The following is a 17,965-nucleotide window of genomic DNA, read 5'->3' as shown; positions in this document are numbered from 1 at the left end:
TTATGGAATGGTTTTACGGTGGAGTTAAAAAGATGAAGCATGAAACTGTTTAAAATTAAGCTCAAAGACATGATTTTAATGAGGTACAGGAATAAAGAAGGTGCTGGATATCACTAGGTGTGTGGGTAAGGTGTGTGTGTGTGTGGGGGGGGGGGGGGGGTGTTTGTGTGTGTATGTAATAATTGTATGTGTGAAGAAATGTAATATGTATGTATAAAAATCAAAGATTTAGTTAGTAAGTATTTGAATAGATTATTGAATGATATTTAGTATGGAAAGGGGGTGCCAGGGTTCTTCTCACTCCTTTTGAATATGCGTTTTTATTATTTTGCATGTTTTTGTTTGTTAAGTAGTATATAGCAATAAAAAGTATAAAATAGGGTGAAAGTTGTTAAACGGATTCCCCTGGAACCCATGGAGAACGAATGGTGTAAATGAGCTTTCGTTCTCATTGTGGGCTGGTGTATGTTGCTGTTTGTTTCAGTGCGGGGGAAAATACCAGCAGCAGACAGGACGAAGAGCACAAACTGATCGCCCGCTACGCTTCGCGGCTGGCAGAGACCGACCCCTCAGTGAGTCCATTTCTTCACACCGCAGAAGCCACACATGTATTATTCACATCTCTCTAAGGCCCCTTTTCCACCAAAATAACTTTGGTTCTAGAGTAGAACTGGTTCAGTTCTCGATTCTTGGAACCTTTTTTGGTTCCAGTTCTGAACCAACTTTTAGGGTTGTGAACCAATTCATTTTCAGTGGAAACACTCTGAACTGGTTACATTTTAGGCAGGAAAAAAGAACCGAACCGGTACTTTATAAACCTTGTTATAAGTTGTTTTGCATAATTTATGAACATGTGAGTGTTATGAAGCCTTATAAATACATTATAATTGTACATGTGATTATGATGCATTATAGACCCTTTTATGTAAAGTGTTACCGTAGAGTGTAGGGTGCATGGGTGATTGTGATTTATGCAGTCATTCCTGGTATTCAAAGTCAAAGTCATACGATTTGTCACACACGTTACCGCAGTGAAATTTGTTCTCCGCATTTGACCCATCTCTTGGAGCGGTGAGCCACAGCCAAGGAGCGGTGAGCTGCAGCCATGCCGTGCTCGGAAATCATTTGATTAGTTGATTTGACCCCCCAATCCAACCCATTGATGCTGAGTGCCAAGCAGGGAGGCATTGGGTCCCATTTTTATAGTTTTTGGTATGACCTGGCCAGGGATCGAACCCCGACCTCCCAGTTTCAGGGCGGACACTCTAACCACAAGGCCACTGTCTAGTCAAACCAATTAGACTCTGAGTTGGGCGTGATAACACACCTGTTGTAAGCTAACCTCTCACTTCTATAACCTCTTGCTACTCTAGTGTCTAACAAAACTTTACAAAAATGTAAAAAGATGAAACCACATTGGTGCCCAAAGCCAATTTGTAGGCTACACAAAAAGATGCGAATACAGATATTCCATTGCCATCTGTGTAGGCAGGCTAAAGAAAGCCAATGCTAATCCCTCTTGTGTGTACTAATGACTGATGAGATGCAGTCCATTGCCCTATCTAGACAGAATCGTGACACACAGTCTAGCCATTCGGGGAGGTTTCAAAGCAGGTGCAAATTAGATCTATGGTTTAGGCGAGCCAACAAGTGAATTCCTTTGTGGAATTTCTAGGTGTGTTGCAGTCTAGTGCCCCAATTTGAGAAGCTGGGCAGTCACTTTCAATTGAAACGAAGAGAAATATATCCGATGGTGTTCTGGTAAACAAAACCATGAATGGTAGATGAAAAGAGATAACGATTTATTTGTTATAATTGTTATCTGTTATCTTCTAAACATTTGATTTTGGTTTTGGTCACAACCTATCTACAACAAGCTCACAACGTGTCACGTTGCCAATGCATTGTGACTTGTGAGCTTGTAGCTCAGCCAATTTTGGTATAGAGGGAAACGGGAAACGGTAGAGATGTGCTTTCCACTACTAAAAGTAGCACTACACCCCTGTTCACCCCACACTGACACACTGTGTGTGTGTGTGTGTGTGTGTGTGTGTGTGTGTGTGTGTGTGTGTGTGTGTGTGTGTGTGTGTGTGTGTGTGTGTGTGTGTGTGTGTGTGTGTGTGTGTGTGCGCGTGCGCGTGTTCACATGGTTGTGTGTGCATGCATACAGTATGTGCGTCACACACACACACACACACACACACACACACACTCACACGCACACGCACACGCACACACACAATACATATAACATCCCTCTGGATTAGAGTATTAGCCTAAATTAACTCTCAATGTATTTCAGGACAGGGCGATACCCAATCGCAGCATTAACTTTGACATCAATAAGCAACAGAGGGAGCTCATCGCTCAGCTGGAGAGCAAGAACAGGTAAAATAAATTTAAAAATTGTTTGCAACATGAGTAGGCCACATACATGTTGTCATGTCGTATGTGTAATGTAATGTGCAATATAATATAACGTCTACTCTTCCTCAGAGAGATCTTGGCAGAGATACAGAATCTGCGTTCTGAGCATGAGGCGACGTGCCAGCACAGTCCAGAGAAGGGCAGCACCAACCCCACGCTGCTGGCGGAGCTACGACTGCTCAGGTACAAATCCAGCCCAGGAGTCATTGGAGATCTGTGGGAACTAAGCAGTGACTGTAGTGTAGACTAGGCTCTTAGAACAGTGGTTGCAAAGTGTCCCACACCGGCACTATCAACAACCTTGCCTCCCCACCTTTAACCTGAACAGGTGTTGTTCACTTAGTAGTTTTCACATAGTGCCCAGTAGTAAAACAACGAATATTTGTCTTCCACATCTTGACACTGTTACCAGTAGCTTCAAAGTTGGACTGATTAACAAGACCCTTGTTTACTTGTTCTCATCCACCCCACTATGTTTGGTTTATTAAGTAGGAACAACAGCTTGTAGCTACAGCCCATAGATTCCCTTTCAAATTGTGTTTAGCTTACTTGTGAATAAAATAAAATAAAAAACATAATTATTATCGTTATCATTAATGATTTGTGTTTGGCTGCCGGAATTGTCCACAAACTGTAAAATAACAGGACGTGAAAATGAATCATTGGCATAAGACACCAGCTGGAATGCTAGCCACAAACACAACATACCGTAATACATAACACAATGTTAACACACACACAACATCTTGTGGACTGCTTCGGGATGCTGCCTGCCAGCTGAGAACCACTAATTACTAATCATTCTAAACAGACTTTTCACTACAAGAGGGAGATGAGGACAGTGCGTTAGTCATAACTAGAGTGTAATGTTTGTGTTTGTTACAGACAGCGGAAAGATGAGTTGGAACAGAGGATGTCCACACTGCAGGAGAGCAGGAGAGAGCTGATGGTACAACTGGAGGGACTGATGAAACTCCTTAAGGTACACACACACACACACACACACACACACACACACACACACACACACACAGACGCATGCACACACACACACACACACACACACACACACACACACACACGCACGCACACGCACACGACACACGTACACACACACACACACACACACACACACACACACACACACACACACACACACACTTTGTCATAGGTCCCCACCTGATGTTGGGCATTAGCAAACACCAGAGGGCAGTAGTTTCTCTTTTTCTCCAAATTTCTCCTTTTCTGTCTCTAACTCTGAGAATGTACAAATTTCATCAAATGTAGCCATTACATTTCTATGCTCTCAGAGAGTTAAATCAACATTTTACTGTGTAGATTAATTTGGAAATATCAGTCCAACAAAACATTCTGGTCTTATTTATTTTATTTTATTTTATTTTATTTAAGACAAGGACAACAAACAAAAAAAGACATGAAATCCTCATACATTATCGCTAGGCTGAAAGAAGAGATCCCACTTTTCCCACTTTTTATAGAACTTTTTTTTATAGAACTTTTTCCATAACATACAGTTCCTCAGTAATGTCCATCCAATGTTCTTTCGTTGGTGGGTCCTGTTGGTACCAGCGTTGTGTGATCGCTTTCTTACTTGTTGCTAAGAGGATCTTGATTAAATATTTATCATGTATTAGAATCTCTTCAGGGATATTTCCCAGCATTCTGGTCTTATTTCTATCTTGTGTTGATTTCCATTCTCCTACGTAGACCTATATATGACCTCTTATTTCCATTCTGTCCTGTCTTTCTGTCTTTCTGTCTTTCCATCTGTCTGCGCTGTGACCATGTAGGATGAGGAACAAAGGCAGGCTGTAAGTCTTCAACCACCTCGGCTGTTTTTACATTGCTGTGCATGTATAAGTAATGACCGTGTCCTACAGAAACCTTGTACCTCCCCTGAAAAAAGTTCAATGTTTCGGGATGCACGGAAATGGGATTGATTTTTCTTACTGATGGCTGTGCGTTTTTAAACAATGTGCAATGCGTCAGCAATGGGGAGGCTTGGCCCAAGGGCCAGCAAAAAGAGAAAAGGACAGTTGTTGAGAATTAAGGAAAAAGAAAACCATAATACAACTGGCAAAATATGAGGTTTGAGCTCGTGCTACTTGAGGTGCCTGAAATAACCTCGGCAGTCTCTCTCTTATAGGCACAGGCGGCAGGCTCCTCCCAGACCTCTCCCGCTCGGCCAATACCAGCGACCGTCCGCTCTGCAGGCCCCTCCCCTCCTCAGGCTCACATGCATGCCCCCCAGGACTCGTTAGCCGGGGTGGGGGGTGACGTACAGGAGGCGTTCGCTCAGGGTAAGTCAGGGCACTTTGGAATAATAGAGATTCATGTCCCTTTGCATCAGGTTTCCTACAAGAACCATCTATATATCACATACCCAACCTGATAAAGTGATAGCTGTATCAGACCTGGGGCTGATAATTGTTCTATATCCAAGGGCAGGTATCATGTATGGCAGTAGCATGTCCAGTCAGCACAAGTTAAAGTGCCTCGAGTCGACAGTGTAGGGCTAGGCTGAGAACATGGCAGGTGCTGCTGGTGGGCCTTTTTAGTTTGCAGCTATAACTGTTGATGTTTTCCACTCTGTTTTTGTTCTTCTTGGTGCTCGGATTAACTCCAATGTCCCCTCAGCCATGAATTGTGTGTGACAAGATTCATTCAGAGACCAGCAAGTGGTTCCAGTACTACACCATCCCTGGGCACTGCCAGTTCCAATGGGTTCATTATTTGATACTTTCATATATGTACAATCAGTGTGTACGCTTTGTTGGTGAACACTTGAGCTGGATGACATCACACAGCTGCTTTTGAGGAAGCACATGTGTGCTTCCTCAAAAGCACCATTCCTCCACAATATGTTTAGGACCGCAGGTTCATAGGAAAAATGTTTTTTGAAGACCAGAAAATATCAGTGTCCGTCAAAACTTCCAAACATCTCACCTTCCCTCTAAACATCAGTTTTGAAAGTTTGTATATTTCAATCCAAATATATATATTTTTTAAATCAATGATGCTCTAATTGTCTCTGAATATGAGAGCTTTTACACATTTCCATTTATGAATTTGTTGGAAAACCGCTTCTGACCAATGTTATTAGATTTGCCTCAGTAATTGTTCATGGTGACGAGTCCATAACATGGTTAGGGTCAAGGATTAACACCACTTGACAAAAAGGACGTTTGCTGTACAGAAAATCAGATTTGATCAAATCTTTTCAATGGGCCATATTACACTAATAAAGAGAGCCTAAACAGATCTGCCACATATGGGAATATTATGGAAATAATGCTGTGCTGTGAGAATGCTGGCTCTAGCTCAGAACATTTTACAGTGATCTGTATGTCAGTGTGTGGCTAAGAGAACAAATTCCCATCTGCACGCACATTTAATACATTCCATGTATGTTTTTTCCCACTATACATATTCTTTACTCCATGAGGAACAAATTTCAGCGACACATTAAGGAAACAGCGTTTTGTAATCTTGTAACTTTGATTTAAGCGGTATGTCAGCGTTGAGATGAAGAATTACATTTCCAAGAGAGACCTGGAGAACCAAGATAACATTTTCAGAACAAACCTTGTCGGGAAATAATAGATCTACAAGCCCACAATGTGGGCTTGTAGATCTGCTTTTTTCGGTGCGCAGCACCCACGTCTATAAGTCTATAACACACCTCTATAACTCAGATTGAAATCAGTTTGAAAATGTACACCTTCGGGTTTCCCTTCATTCAATACAGTTACATTACAGATACCTCAATCTGGCTCTTGTTCTCATTCTCTCCCTGTCTGCATGTCATTTGCTTGCATCCCTCCTTCATCTCCTCATCCCTCCCCCACTGATTCCTTCTGTTGTCCAGGCCCCAGGAGGAACCTGAGGAATGACCTGCTTGTAGCAGCAGACTCCATCACCAACACCATGTCCTCACTGGTCAAGGAGCTCCACTCTGGTACACACACAGAATTAGAGCCATTTCACTCCTCATCTCCCCTCTTTTAGACTTTCATCCAGAGTTGCTTGGCTCAGTCCCATGGTCATGAAAGCACTTATGCAGATGGTAAAACCATGTCAGATGTAGACTACAGTTTCAAAATGGGGGGAGTTGAAAGAAACAAGGTTTTCTGCAGGACACCGTCAAAACTTAAGGCATCTTTTGAAATGTGTTTCTTAGATGCATATGATCCCTCCTTCCGGTATTATTCATTTACCTTTACTCTCTCTCTCTCTGATTAGATGATGGCCGGGAAGACGAGGAGCGATTACTAAATGGCAAGGATAGAGGTACATTTGACTGCATGTGTTTACTTGCACGTGTTTGTGTATAAATGTATAGGTTTCTGCATGGTCTACTGCTCATCTACTGCTCAGTCAAAAGGGGGAACACCCCATGTCCAATGATTTCAGGAAATGGAAATAATAGCCTGTGTTCCATTATGTGTGTGTATGCTTGCCTCAGTGTGCCCATGCACATAGTCCCCGTGCAGCTCCCTTTGTCTGCATAGTCTGGCAGTGAGCTTCATTAGCATGCTGTCTCATTAGTGGCAGCGTTTATGGAGCCCCTCCTCTTTACGAGAGGCCAGCCTGCTGGGAGGAAACAGTCAAAGTACTTCCTGGCCTGCTCCCTGCGCTCAGACTCGCACTCATTACACCTCTTTAGCCCTACGCTACTAAGCCACTGGCCCCTGACTGGCTGACAGGTGTCCAGGGCGTCCCCTGGCTTCTGCACATGCTTGGGATGTGAAGTTCAAAGAGAACTGTACAGTCAGAGCCTGCGATAGGGAGGTTTTCCCAGACAATTTAATGGTGTACATATCTGTAAAGATGTCAGAAAGCATCGATTCAGCGCAGGCTTTCATCTTTAATGTGGACTTTGTCTTTCTGCCAAATATAGTTCATATTTATGTGATCTGTTCAGAGAGGAGGTCTGGATTTAACTAGTCTCTGACAGATTACTGTAGCACAGTCCTTTTTCATTTTCTGCCAGTATTGTAGCAGAAAGCTAGCAATTCTCTCTCACTCTCTCTCTCTCTTCCCCTCTCTCATTTAGCAGGTTAAAGTGAACACAGAACACACAGTAAGTGCAGTCTTTTCATGACATCTTTCACAATGACGATAATCATAAAACATCATTCCTTTCCTCCTAAATCACCATTACCAACAAATTCCTGACAAATCAGCAGGAAATTACAATCACAATACTGTGAGCCGGTATTGGCAAATGATCGTCGTGGCAGTGTTGAACGGAAATGCACTGGTAGCAATTTGACCTATGTAACTTTGGTACTGTTAGCGTGGCATAGGCCACAATATCGTGGGGGAACTTTTGTTTTTTAACACACTATATGTTGCTTGGACAGTAGGCCTATAAGCTAGCCGTCATCTAAAAAGCATTGCCTTGCACAATTGAAACATGCAAAGACTTTGCTTGAGACATTATAGTAACTTCATTGTATTGTATGTACAGTTCATTTTTACCACTGTGCAACAGTCTTCATTTTTATTATCTGACAGAGCTGTCATCTCTCCTCAGACAGAGTGATTCCACTCCACTGTTGGCCAAAGAAGACTGAATGCCCAGGGGAAATATATTACTCATTTTCTGCCAATGGGATTACAGCACTAATGCCAATCAACCTATCATGATGCTGGACACCAAATGACCTACTGATGTATAGCTGTGATTCTGTGCGTGTTGTGTCACTGCTCCATGCACTGCAAAATCCTGAGTGTTTTTCTTTAAAGGTTAAATTAGCACTCAGGATTTCACTGTGTGTGGATTTAACTGTGTTTTGAACTGGTGTTTTGATCTGCAGTATATAATGAGGAATCAAAACAATCTACTGATTTGAGCTATAGTGTGTTGCTCTACATTTGAGCTGTGTTTGACGGTTTGGCAAGTAAGATGGTAGATGGACACAGGGAAGAGATAGCGAGGGAAAAATGCAAGGAACTGACTGATGGTGTGCGGGAAGCGTGAAGGCAGAAAAAAGTTGGAGAAGAGAGAGGAACAATAGAGGGTCAGCGGATGAGAAGACGAGACTTGAGGTTACAAAGTTTTCTGTATGTTTTCTGTTCGGCACTGTGTGCTTAGTATTTATTGCTTCACTTTTGATTTGATTTTGTTTTTCTTGCCAATTATTCGTTGGGTGTGTGTGTGTGTGTGTGTGTGTGTGTGTGTGTGTGTGTGTGTGTGTGTGTGTGTGTGTGTGTGTGTGTGTGTGTGTGTGTGTGTGTGTGTGTGTGTGTGTGTGTGTGTGTGTGTGTGTGTGTGTGTGTGTGTGTGTGTGTGTGTGTGTGTGTGTGTGTGTGTGTGTGTGTGTGTGTGTGTGTGCGCGTGTGTGCGTGCACGTGCAGTCAGGCCCTGCTGAAGTGATAAGCCTTAATGGGACTTTGCTGTATATGCAGGACAGGTTTCAGCCGAGCTCTCCCTGGCTGTGGCCATGCAGGGTGGAACGTTCAGATCGCTCATACCTGGATGAGAACAGAGCCACGTGTGCTGTAGGACAGTGGCTCCGGTTGCCTGCGCGTGCAGCAGGTGTGCATGCACGTGTCTAGGAGAAACCAAACTCCTGTGTATGCTGTTACAGGGTCACACTTCCTGACAGGATTGCTGAGAATTGTACAGTTGTAATATGTTAAGTTATACTTCATTGATCCCTGTGGGGAAGTTCGTCCTCTGCTTTTGATCCACCCCACCATAATCATTAGGAATAGTGGGCGGCTGACGGCCACTGAGCAGCACCCAGGGTCCAGCGCTAAGGCCACTGAGCAGCACCCAGGGTCCAGCGCTAAGGCCACTGAGCAGCACCCAGGGTCCAGCGCTAAGGCCACTGAGCAGCACCCAGGGTCCAGCGCTAAGGCCACTGAGCAGCACCCAGGGTCCAGCGCTAAGGCCAATGCCTCGATTACTGTACTGTATGGTCCTAAGCATAAGGTCTTTTTTGTCATACTTCAGTTGTATGAAATTATTTTTGTACTGTACAATTTCACCACAGCCATGTGCCTAAATAACTCATGTTATTAATCATCTGTGCCTTCGTGGTTTGCATAGGCAGCTCAGTAGCATTCTGTAGGAAATGCTGTTCCCTTCTCCCCTTTAGCCAGTTAGAGCTCAATATTTAGTGTGTCTAAAGTGCAACCTCATAAGCCTGGATTTCTTGTGTTTTTGGTACACCTTAGGGTTGTACAAAATAAAGTATAATACTGTTATTAGCAATTTGTCACTTAGAATGTGTTGCAAATTCCGCCTTTATTTGGTTTTTTTTTTTTACCCATTTTAGACATGAAGCCAATTCTAAAAACGTCTTCTAAATCCTGACCTAAGTTTTTTGTTGTTGTTGTTGTTTAATATGTAGCTATATACAGTATATAGCAACAGCTAATGTGACAAAAAGGGGTCCTGGATTGAAAGGTAGGCCTATAACAAGTACAACCTTTATAGAAAAAGGCACATGCACACCTCAACAGGTTGGTGACAGGTACATAGGACAAAAGTGCATCATATTAAAAAGGTATCTTTGAAAAACAAAGAAAAGGGCCTGCTTGAAAGTACGTTTCTTTCGTTAGACCTGTCACCTTCATCAGGAGAGACAATTGTCTGTCCTGATGAAGGTCTAACTATAACCGAAACGTCGACTTAATAAAATACCAACATTTTTGGCAGATTTCTGACAGTGTGCGGGTCCTTTTCTTTGTTTAGGCCTATAACAACCAAAAGGGTTTCCTGGTCTAAATGGGTTAAGATTATAAAAAGGTAAGCCCCTTCGAACTAAAATATAGTTTAGTTTTGGATCAGCAGAATGGGAATTTGCGTCTTGTGTACAAATTTATTTCAGTACACTGAATGACTGACTGGCTGATTGCGTTGAGTGAGTGGACAGTTGTGTTTTGTTTTGTGCAAGGGAGACGGACATGTCCCATCAGAAAACTGTACTCATGCCCAGATCCCATGCTGCTGGCTGGAGTCAAGGGTGTACAAATTAATGTGTGCATCTGTATTTCATCCACAATAAATCTTATTTAACATGCACCATTGTGTCTTCTGTGAGTGCTGTTCTTTTAGGAATTTGAAACCTTGGCACACAAACATAACATGTACAGAATATTGACAGCACAATTTTCACATCTACAGTACCAAGATACAAGGCGAATACCATGAAGGTTTGGGTTTGACTAATGCTTTTTTTAATCTCCGCCAGGCCAGACTAGTAAGAGAGAGAATGTTTTTGCCCCAGTCCATATGTCTGTCTGTTTGTGTATCTTTGGTTGCTTTTATAAACAGCTATATCTTTGGTTGCTTTTATAAACAGCTATAGATTCTGACTGAACACAAACATTAAATGCCATTGACAATGAATGTAGAATTTACGTCATATGTGTCTGGGCAAATCGGCTGGGTATGTCGGTGGCCACCCTTGGCCACCGACAATCTTGATGATGTACGAATGATGTACAATGATTAGAGCGCCCCTCACTTCACACGGGTTTGATTGTCTTTTATTCATATTCCATTCTGATTGGCTATGATTGCCTTCCAAAGTTTGAGGGCCCTGGGTAGCCAGCCTGGCAGTGATTTGAATACAGACAAATAATGTGAATGGTTGGATGGGATGGTGGGATGGTTCACCACCAGGCTATAACTATTCGTAGCTCCGTCCACGTAGATATGTCATATACCACAACTTTTTGCAGATCGGTAATAACATTTTTTTTGAGTGGTGTAAACCTACCACTCCTACAACTGGCTTTTTTGTGCAGAAAAAATGAGCATGGTTGCTATGTTCACCCTGTTGTAATGACGTAATGAAATCACACCCGGGTGAACAGGGTGAACATAGAAACCATGCTCATTTTTTCTGCACAAACAAAGCCAGGTAATGAAATCACACCCGGGTGTGATTTCATTACGTCAGACATGATTTCATTACGTCAGACAGACCTTACACCACTCAGTTCACACGGGTGTGATTTTTTCTTAATGTTTATCCCACGATTTTGCAACCCATTTTTTCCACTGCAGTGTCTAATGTAATCCTGAGCCCAACCTGGGGGGGCAGTGGACTGACCTCATGCCCCCTTCTATGCATGAGGAGTCCAAGCTGCTTCTTTTCACCTGACAGGGGGGAGTTTCCCCGGTTGGACGTAGCGCGTGGAAGGAACACCTTATTCCAACCAGTTCCTTTCCCCTCCATCTGGTGCCCCGGCTGGCCAGGGGGAGGTATAGTTTAGAGGTGATAACATTTTAAATAGTTATCTTTACTACTCATGCAATAACTAACCTATACACAAAGGCACTTCCTGGACACTAATAATCTAATGGACTGCACAATTCAACTGATTTGCCATATGACAGACAGGCAATGGCATAGTCTAGTAGTGGCTTCATACTAAACCCTTTAAAAATGCAATTTTTCGGCAGTCTTCATCTTCACCAATATTGGTTGCAAGACCCACATTATTGTATTATTGTATGGAATCTGAGAAGGTTATTATGGAATATGGACTCAACCTCCAGAGCTTGGAAAACCGTCCTCATTAGTATGGATGAGCTGTTCTCTCATGTTTCCCATGGGGCTCCTTCAGAGGTCATGCTCTGTGTGTGATGGTGGGGTGGGGGCGGAGAGTGAACTATAGACTGGAGAAAGTTCTTTGAGGTTCTCTGTTGTTTGTGACCTTCTGGACCACCATAAATAACTCCAGAGTTGCATGCACACACACTGGCCAAACAATGGTTAGACTCATATTTTTCTTCTCAAAACCTGAGTTAGGCTATTTTGAATCCTGAGACCTAAAACTCATTGAAACCAACCCATGCAGCAAAACAGGTGCATGATTTTAGGATGGAACGATAACTATATTAACTAATGTAACATGTGCACACACACACACACACACACACACACACACGCACACAATATTTCTCTCTATTAAGGCACAGTCATAGGCTAGAGGTCCCTCACCGTCCCTGCCCTGCATGCATGGCCTTGTGCCCTGTTCCATCTATGTCACATTAAATATTATTGCGTGTAATATTTACACGCAATAATATTTAATATTTAATGACGAACCTCTTTCACTAAATACATCTAAATGTATAGGCTACTTCACCTGGTTTGGGTTTGATCTGAATATATATCACTGATTCTCCACGTGGGGTCCAGGGAGGGACCCGTCCCTCAGGGGGGACCTTGAGCGGGTTCCCAGCAAAATGGCCTGAACACTTTAGCATAAAAAAGTGGAAAATAAAAGAATAATAAAGGGCTTGTAGTCGATATTGTCGATATATTTTTTTTTAAATATATAATGTTTTCCACATTAATTAGCAACGCCAGATTGAAGGCTATTATATTATTTAATAGAACTTAGCCTGTATACAAATGACTACTGATCATTTTTCTAGACAGTCCCAGACGAATTCTCAATTTTGTGGTTCATGAAAATGTTCGATTTCAAGTGACCAATTCATTTATTGAAAAAAAACGATCACAACTGCATGCAAGCTTTGTGGATCGACTATTTTCGAAGAGAAATATAGACAAATATCTTATGTATGGCACAACGTGCGGCAAATTAAGTAGCAATGTGGAGCTTTTCATATTTAAAATAAGCTCTAATGTCTATGTGAGAGACTCTAGGACCCCGCGGAAATTTCTTTTTTTTTCCGGTGCGCGGCGGCCTCTCCTCTGCGGCTCGGTGGTTGGAGCAGGCCGGTGTGAGCTGAGCAGCAGCGGACTGACAAGTCACACACAGCCGGTAGAGAGCGGAGAGAGGGTCCGGGCCCTGCTGGAACACACAGGACATCACGGTAACTATAAAACAAACGTCCTTGCTTTGCTTCCACCTGATTCCACCACAACGCACCACCGCGGTTTGACCGACGGCGACATTACGCACGAACAAGTCGGCGCTTGCGCGCTATTCCAGTCCCGGAGCCACATTTACAACGGCGGGGCTCCGTTTGAGCAAGAAAAGATGTATTCGTGAATACGGAGCGCTTTAAACGCGGACACGGTGAGTGAACTTGAGGACTTCTTTGTACAGTAGAGAGGCCTATTAAGGGGGAGGGGGGGCGGGCCGGGCATGGCAACTCAGCGCGTCTCCTGTGTGTGTTTTTTAGCAGCAGACATGCGGAGCGGTGCGTCCATCTGACGGAACATACAGCTGGCTGTCTGCCACCACATGATGCCCCCCGCAGCCTAGTGTACAAACTACACACAGATCAGTCTCTCTCTCTCTCTCTCTCTCTCTCTCCCCCCACCCCCCACACACACACGCACGCACACACACGCGCGCGCGGTACCGTCGCCGCGGCGACGTCACGGGAGCGCGCCTAATGGGGGTGAACGGGTTCGTTCGTCTGAGGACGAGAGAGGAGAGACGCGCGCTCGTGCTTTTTACCTGACCCAATATAATCTGTCGTCGCCGTTCGAGACAACAGCACTCAGCACATGCACATATATTATAATGTGCCCTCCCCCCCCCCCCCCCCCCCACACACACACAGACAGGCAGACGTTTATATGCCATTAATAACAGGCCGTCCAGTAAGGCCGCGTGTGGTCGCTGTACATTTATTTCCTCGTAGCTTTGCAGTTTGTCCTATATCTTTCCCTCTGCGCAACGGTATCTCCTCCCACTTGTGCTGCTGCCTTTAATTTTGGCATGCACATTCGAGCGGTTGAAATACCATATGTGCACACAATATACAGTGAGTGGGCTTATCCGAGTTCCATGTGTGCGTGTGTGATTGTAAAAGTCTATAAGTTTGGCCTACATAATCTACTCTCCAGCGACCTGAGCTTCCATTTGGCTCTGGCCGTGGGCTGGAAGAGCTCTGGGGGGGTGTGGTGGATACTGTACACCCGTGTCCTCCACACTATTCCATCAGCAACCCTGCCCTACTGTCCATTGTTAGTAGGTGACGTAGTGTGTAATAGGCTATACATCCTGAGTCAACCCATGGAGGGACCCAGGGACATGTTCTGAGCTCCAGTCAAACACAATGAACACACTTAGCTTTTTCCTGCTGTATATCAGTCAAATCTTGTCCATACTGCTGTGCTGCTGAAACAGATCCTGACATCCACGAGATTCTTTTGAAGAATCCTGTGTGTATGATGAAAGGTTGTCTCTGTGTGTGTGTGTGTGTGTGTGTGTGTGTGTGTGTGTGTGTGTGTGTGTGTGTGTGTGTGTGTGTGTGTGTGTGTGTGTGTGTGCGCGCGCTCGCAGGCATGCATGTGGGTGTGCACGTGTGTGTAAACCTGTCATCGCTTGGAAGTGGAGTATTTGCCGTTCTGCATGAGCAGAAATACCATTCATCACACACACAGACACACACACACCTGTTCCACAGACTCAAACCTCAGGCGTGTGTGTGTGTGTGTGTGTGCGCTTGCGTGAGTACGTGCGCATGCGTGCCTGCGTTTATAAGAGAGAAAAACTGTGTGTGTGTGTGTGTGTGTGTGTTGCCATAGACACATTCTCCACAAACAGAATTAATTTTCCTCAAACTTGTCTCCATAAATTATCTCTTTATGTCCTGAATGTGTGTGTGTGTGTGTGTGTGTGCGTGCGTGCGTGTGTGTGTGTGTGTGACTGTGTGTGGGAGGTGTGTCTCACTCAAGGTGTTTTTTTTCTTCTTCTTTCTGTCCCTCAGGAGAGAAGCAGAACTGACTGACAGACAGGTAGACACGCGGAAAGACAGACGGACTGAATGAAGTCACACCTGGTGCCGCTGGGGGCCTGGTCCATGTTTTGAATCGCCTTTTCTTTTTGTTTCTTTTTTTGATGGGGGGTTGCTTTTTGCTTCCGAAAGATTGTTTGTGCCCAGGAGCTTCCTGCCATGCCGTCCAACAGCCCCACAGCCACTGATCCATCCCAGACACCAGAGAATGACACCTCCAATGAACCGGTGAGAGAGAGAGAGAGAGAGAGAGAGAGAGGGACATGCTTTTGGAATCCTTTCAATGGTTACCCGTATTATGTCTTCTAGTACATGTACAGTACCACCACCACACTGTAAAATCCTGTCTTAATTTAACACTGTAGCCTTCTCATGATGACCTAAATTAAAGATTGCAAGGGTTTAGCTCGAACCAACGTTGAGCAGAGGGATTGAGGGGAAGGATGGGGCGAAGAAATGTGACACGCAAGGTCATGAACCAGATCTAAAATAGTATGACATTGCCAATAGACGCTCACAGTCTAGCAAGCAGAGTCGTTGGCTCCTCCCGAGAAAGAGTTTATTTTAGGTGACATACATAGAGAGGCTTGTCCTGAAAGCGTGCATATTTCTATGTGTGCACTGCACGTGCGCATGCATGTGTGCGGTGTGCACACATGTTTTTGTGCATGCCACGCAGTGTGTAATTATTAAACTAATAGTTATTTATTTACATTCAGTACCGGCCTCTTTGCATTCCATAGTCACCTGCTCACAGGTGGATCATTTCTAGCATGAAGCGGTCAGACACACGCACGCACGCACGCACGCACGCACGCACGCACGCACGCACGCACGCACGCACGCACGCACGAACACACACGCACACACACACACACACACACACACACACACACACACTTGAGGTGAAAAATGGGCCCTTTCATTTGCACCCCTAGAGCCCGATGCAGTGCTCATAAATCTAGGGAAAGTCTGAAACCAATTCTGTAGCAACGGCTATATAAAGACCTGCCATGCACACACACACACACACACACACACACACACACCTGTTCCAACAGGTACATTTTCTCTGTCATGAGACCATTAAGTTAGTTCTTTCCCCATATATTTTGATGTACCTCTTTTTTTCTTCTTTTTTTTTAAGATATTTTTTTGCGGCTTACGCCTTTTATTGGTTTTTGAAGGGACAGACAGTAGGCTGACAGGAAACGGGAGAGAGATGGGGAAGACATGCAGTAAAGGCCGTGTCGGGCTCGGGAGTCGAACCCGCGGCACACTGCGACTGGATTACCAGTCGGGTGCCCAGACGGTTACGCCACCGCCTGGGCTTGATGTACCTCTTTAATGACAATAACACTGTGGCTTTCAGGGGAGACCTAGTTTTGGGGGGTGGGGGCCTGGAGGTCAGTGGCGCCGTCGGGACGTAAAAAGTGCAGGTCATGACATAGCTACAGCCAGCATACAAAGATCGATGAATTGTTCTTAGCTTGTCTGACACCTTGAGGAGACTGAGAGAGCAGCTGCTATTATTGACATAGAACAGCTTCCCTCCCAAACACGAGTTACGTCTTCATTGTTTAATTCGCCATTTTTAATAACTTACGTGGTTTTCCTCCGACAGAGTGACGTGGATGACGCGTTCGGATGACGTAACCAAAAATCGATGTGTCACACTGGCTTGCTATGGCTTCTGGGAAACTGAGGCGCAATGTTAGTCTATGGCTCGTAATGGCCGCGTCCGTGCGCTGCAGTTCCTCGTTGCTCTTTGTTGTCGGGTCCGTGGAATATTTTTTAACACTATTACAAGTGATCACGACAATCCTGGTCTCTAAACTACCTCCCCCTGGCCAGCAGGGGCGCCTGATAGAGGGGAAAGGAACTAGTCGGAATAATGTGTTCCTTCCACGTGCTACGTCCGGCCGGGGATAATTCCCCCCTGTCAGATGAAAAGAAGCAGCTTGCACTCCTCATGCATAGAAGGAAGCATGAGGTCAGTCCGCTGCCCCCCCCAGGTTGGCAGAGGAAGTGTAGCGCCCAGGATTAAATTAGATAATATTGACACTGGGTTGTGGGATAAAAATTATAACAAAAGACAAGTGATCACGACATTTTGTGATCACAGATTTTCATGAAACGGAACGATGATTGTGGTGTGGTGGTTCTTCAAAGGTTAGTAAAAACTGGGCAGTCAATGGGGCATTGCGATTTATTAATCTTGCAGTCAAACTGTTACATGTACACAGACAATAATATTGGAAAGTAACATTACTTTAAATTTGTATTAACTAGTAATATGTAATATATTATGTTGAAAGTAACTTGCACATGAGTCTCCGCCCATGAGTCTCCGCTGAGAAGCAATAAAAGTGCCAATGTACAGTGTCACTGACAGGCTATGGTTTGCATTAATTTCCCTTCCTTTCCTCCCAATGTAATTGTTACCATGTCCCAATCCCTACACTTACTGACCCCTACTGGTTAGTCTTCGGACTGGTTGGTCCTAGGGATGGTATAGAGCGCCGAAGTCCTGACGTCACTCGCTCGTCCCCTCGATTCCCCTGGTTCACGGAAGTAATTTCTCTATTTAGAATAACATGGGCTCATCTTAAAATCGTTTCATATAAGCGTTAAACAAAAATAAACAAGCTGTCTCTGCTTTATTGTCAGGGAGGTGTCTCTGTATCGTTTGCGACAGTCAGTCACTCATATATGACACAGTCTGTTTCTAGCGAAAATGTAACTAATTCAGTAGCAGTAACAATAGCGTTTTCTCTCAGACAGTTGATTCTTCATATCCATATGAGTGAAGCGGCCTGGATGATT

At 44.3% G+C, this 17,965-nt stretch overlaps 2 protein-coding genes across 10 annotated transcripts in view; both read left to right on the top strand.

The window, feature by feature from the left end:
* Positions 1–10,486, top strand: part of dtnba (dystrobrevin, beta a) — a 34,178-nt gene extending 23,692 nt beyond the window's left edge. For 2 of the 6 annotated variants that reach the window (XM_079525545.1, XM_079525544.1), the window contains exons 13-22: positions 485–572; positions 2,303–2,388; positions 2,497–2,610; positions 3,313–3,409; positions 4,239–4,259; positions 4,595–4,748; positions 6,317–6,406; positions 6,691–6,738; positions 7,505–7,531; positions 7,988–10,486. In XM_079525545.1, the coding sequence (XP_079381671.1) occupies positions 485–572; positions 2,303–2,388; positions 2,497–2,610; positions 3,313–3,409; positions 4,239–4,259; positions 4,595–4,748; positions 6,317–6,406; positions 6,691–6,738; positions 7,505–7,512 (706 nt within the window). In that variant the 3' untranslated portion in view covers positions 7,513–7,531; positions 7,988–10,486. The remainder of the gene's footprint in view (positions 1–484; positions 573–2,302; positions 2,389–2,496; positions 2,611–3,312; positions 3,410–4,238; positions 4,260–4,594; positions 4,749–6,316; positions 6,407–6,690; positions 6,739–7,504; positions 7,532–7,987) is intronic. The other 4 variants (XR_013792020.1, XM_079525546.1, XM_079525548.1 and 1 more) reach the window with 4 other exon arrangements.
* Positions 10,487–13,172: 2,686 nt separating this feature from the next.
* dnmt3aa (DNA (cytosine-5-)-methyltransferase 3 alpha a) overlaps positions 13,173–17,965 on the top strand; it is a 54,512-nt gene continuing 49,719 nt past the window's right edge. For 3 of the 4 annotated variants that reach the window (XM_079525540.1, XM_079525539.1, XM_079525537.1), the window contains exons 1-2: positions 13,173–13,261; positions 15,113–15,367. In XM_079525540.1, the coding sequence (XP_079381666.1) occupies positions 15,299–15,367 (69 nt within the window). In that variant the 5' untranslated portion in view covers positions 13,173–13,261; positions 15,113–15,298. Of the gene's footprint in view, positions 13,262–13,331; positions 13,468–15,112; positions 15,368–17,965 lie in introns of those variants that run through there. The other variant, XM_079525538.1, reaches the window with a different exon arrangement.

This window comes from Electrona antarctica (assembly GCF_951216825.1).
Source record: "Electrona antarctica genome assembly, chromosome: 17".
Taxonomy (NCBI): domain Eukaryota; kingdom Metazoa; phylum Chordata; class Actinopteri; order Myctophiformes; family Myctophidae; genus Electrona; species Electrona antarctica.
This window is presented reverse-complemented; position numbering and strand designations above follow the sequence as displayed.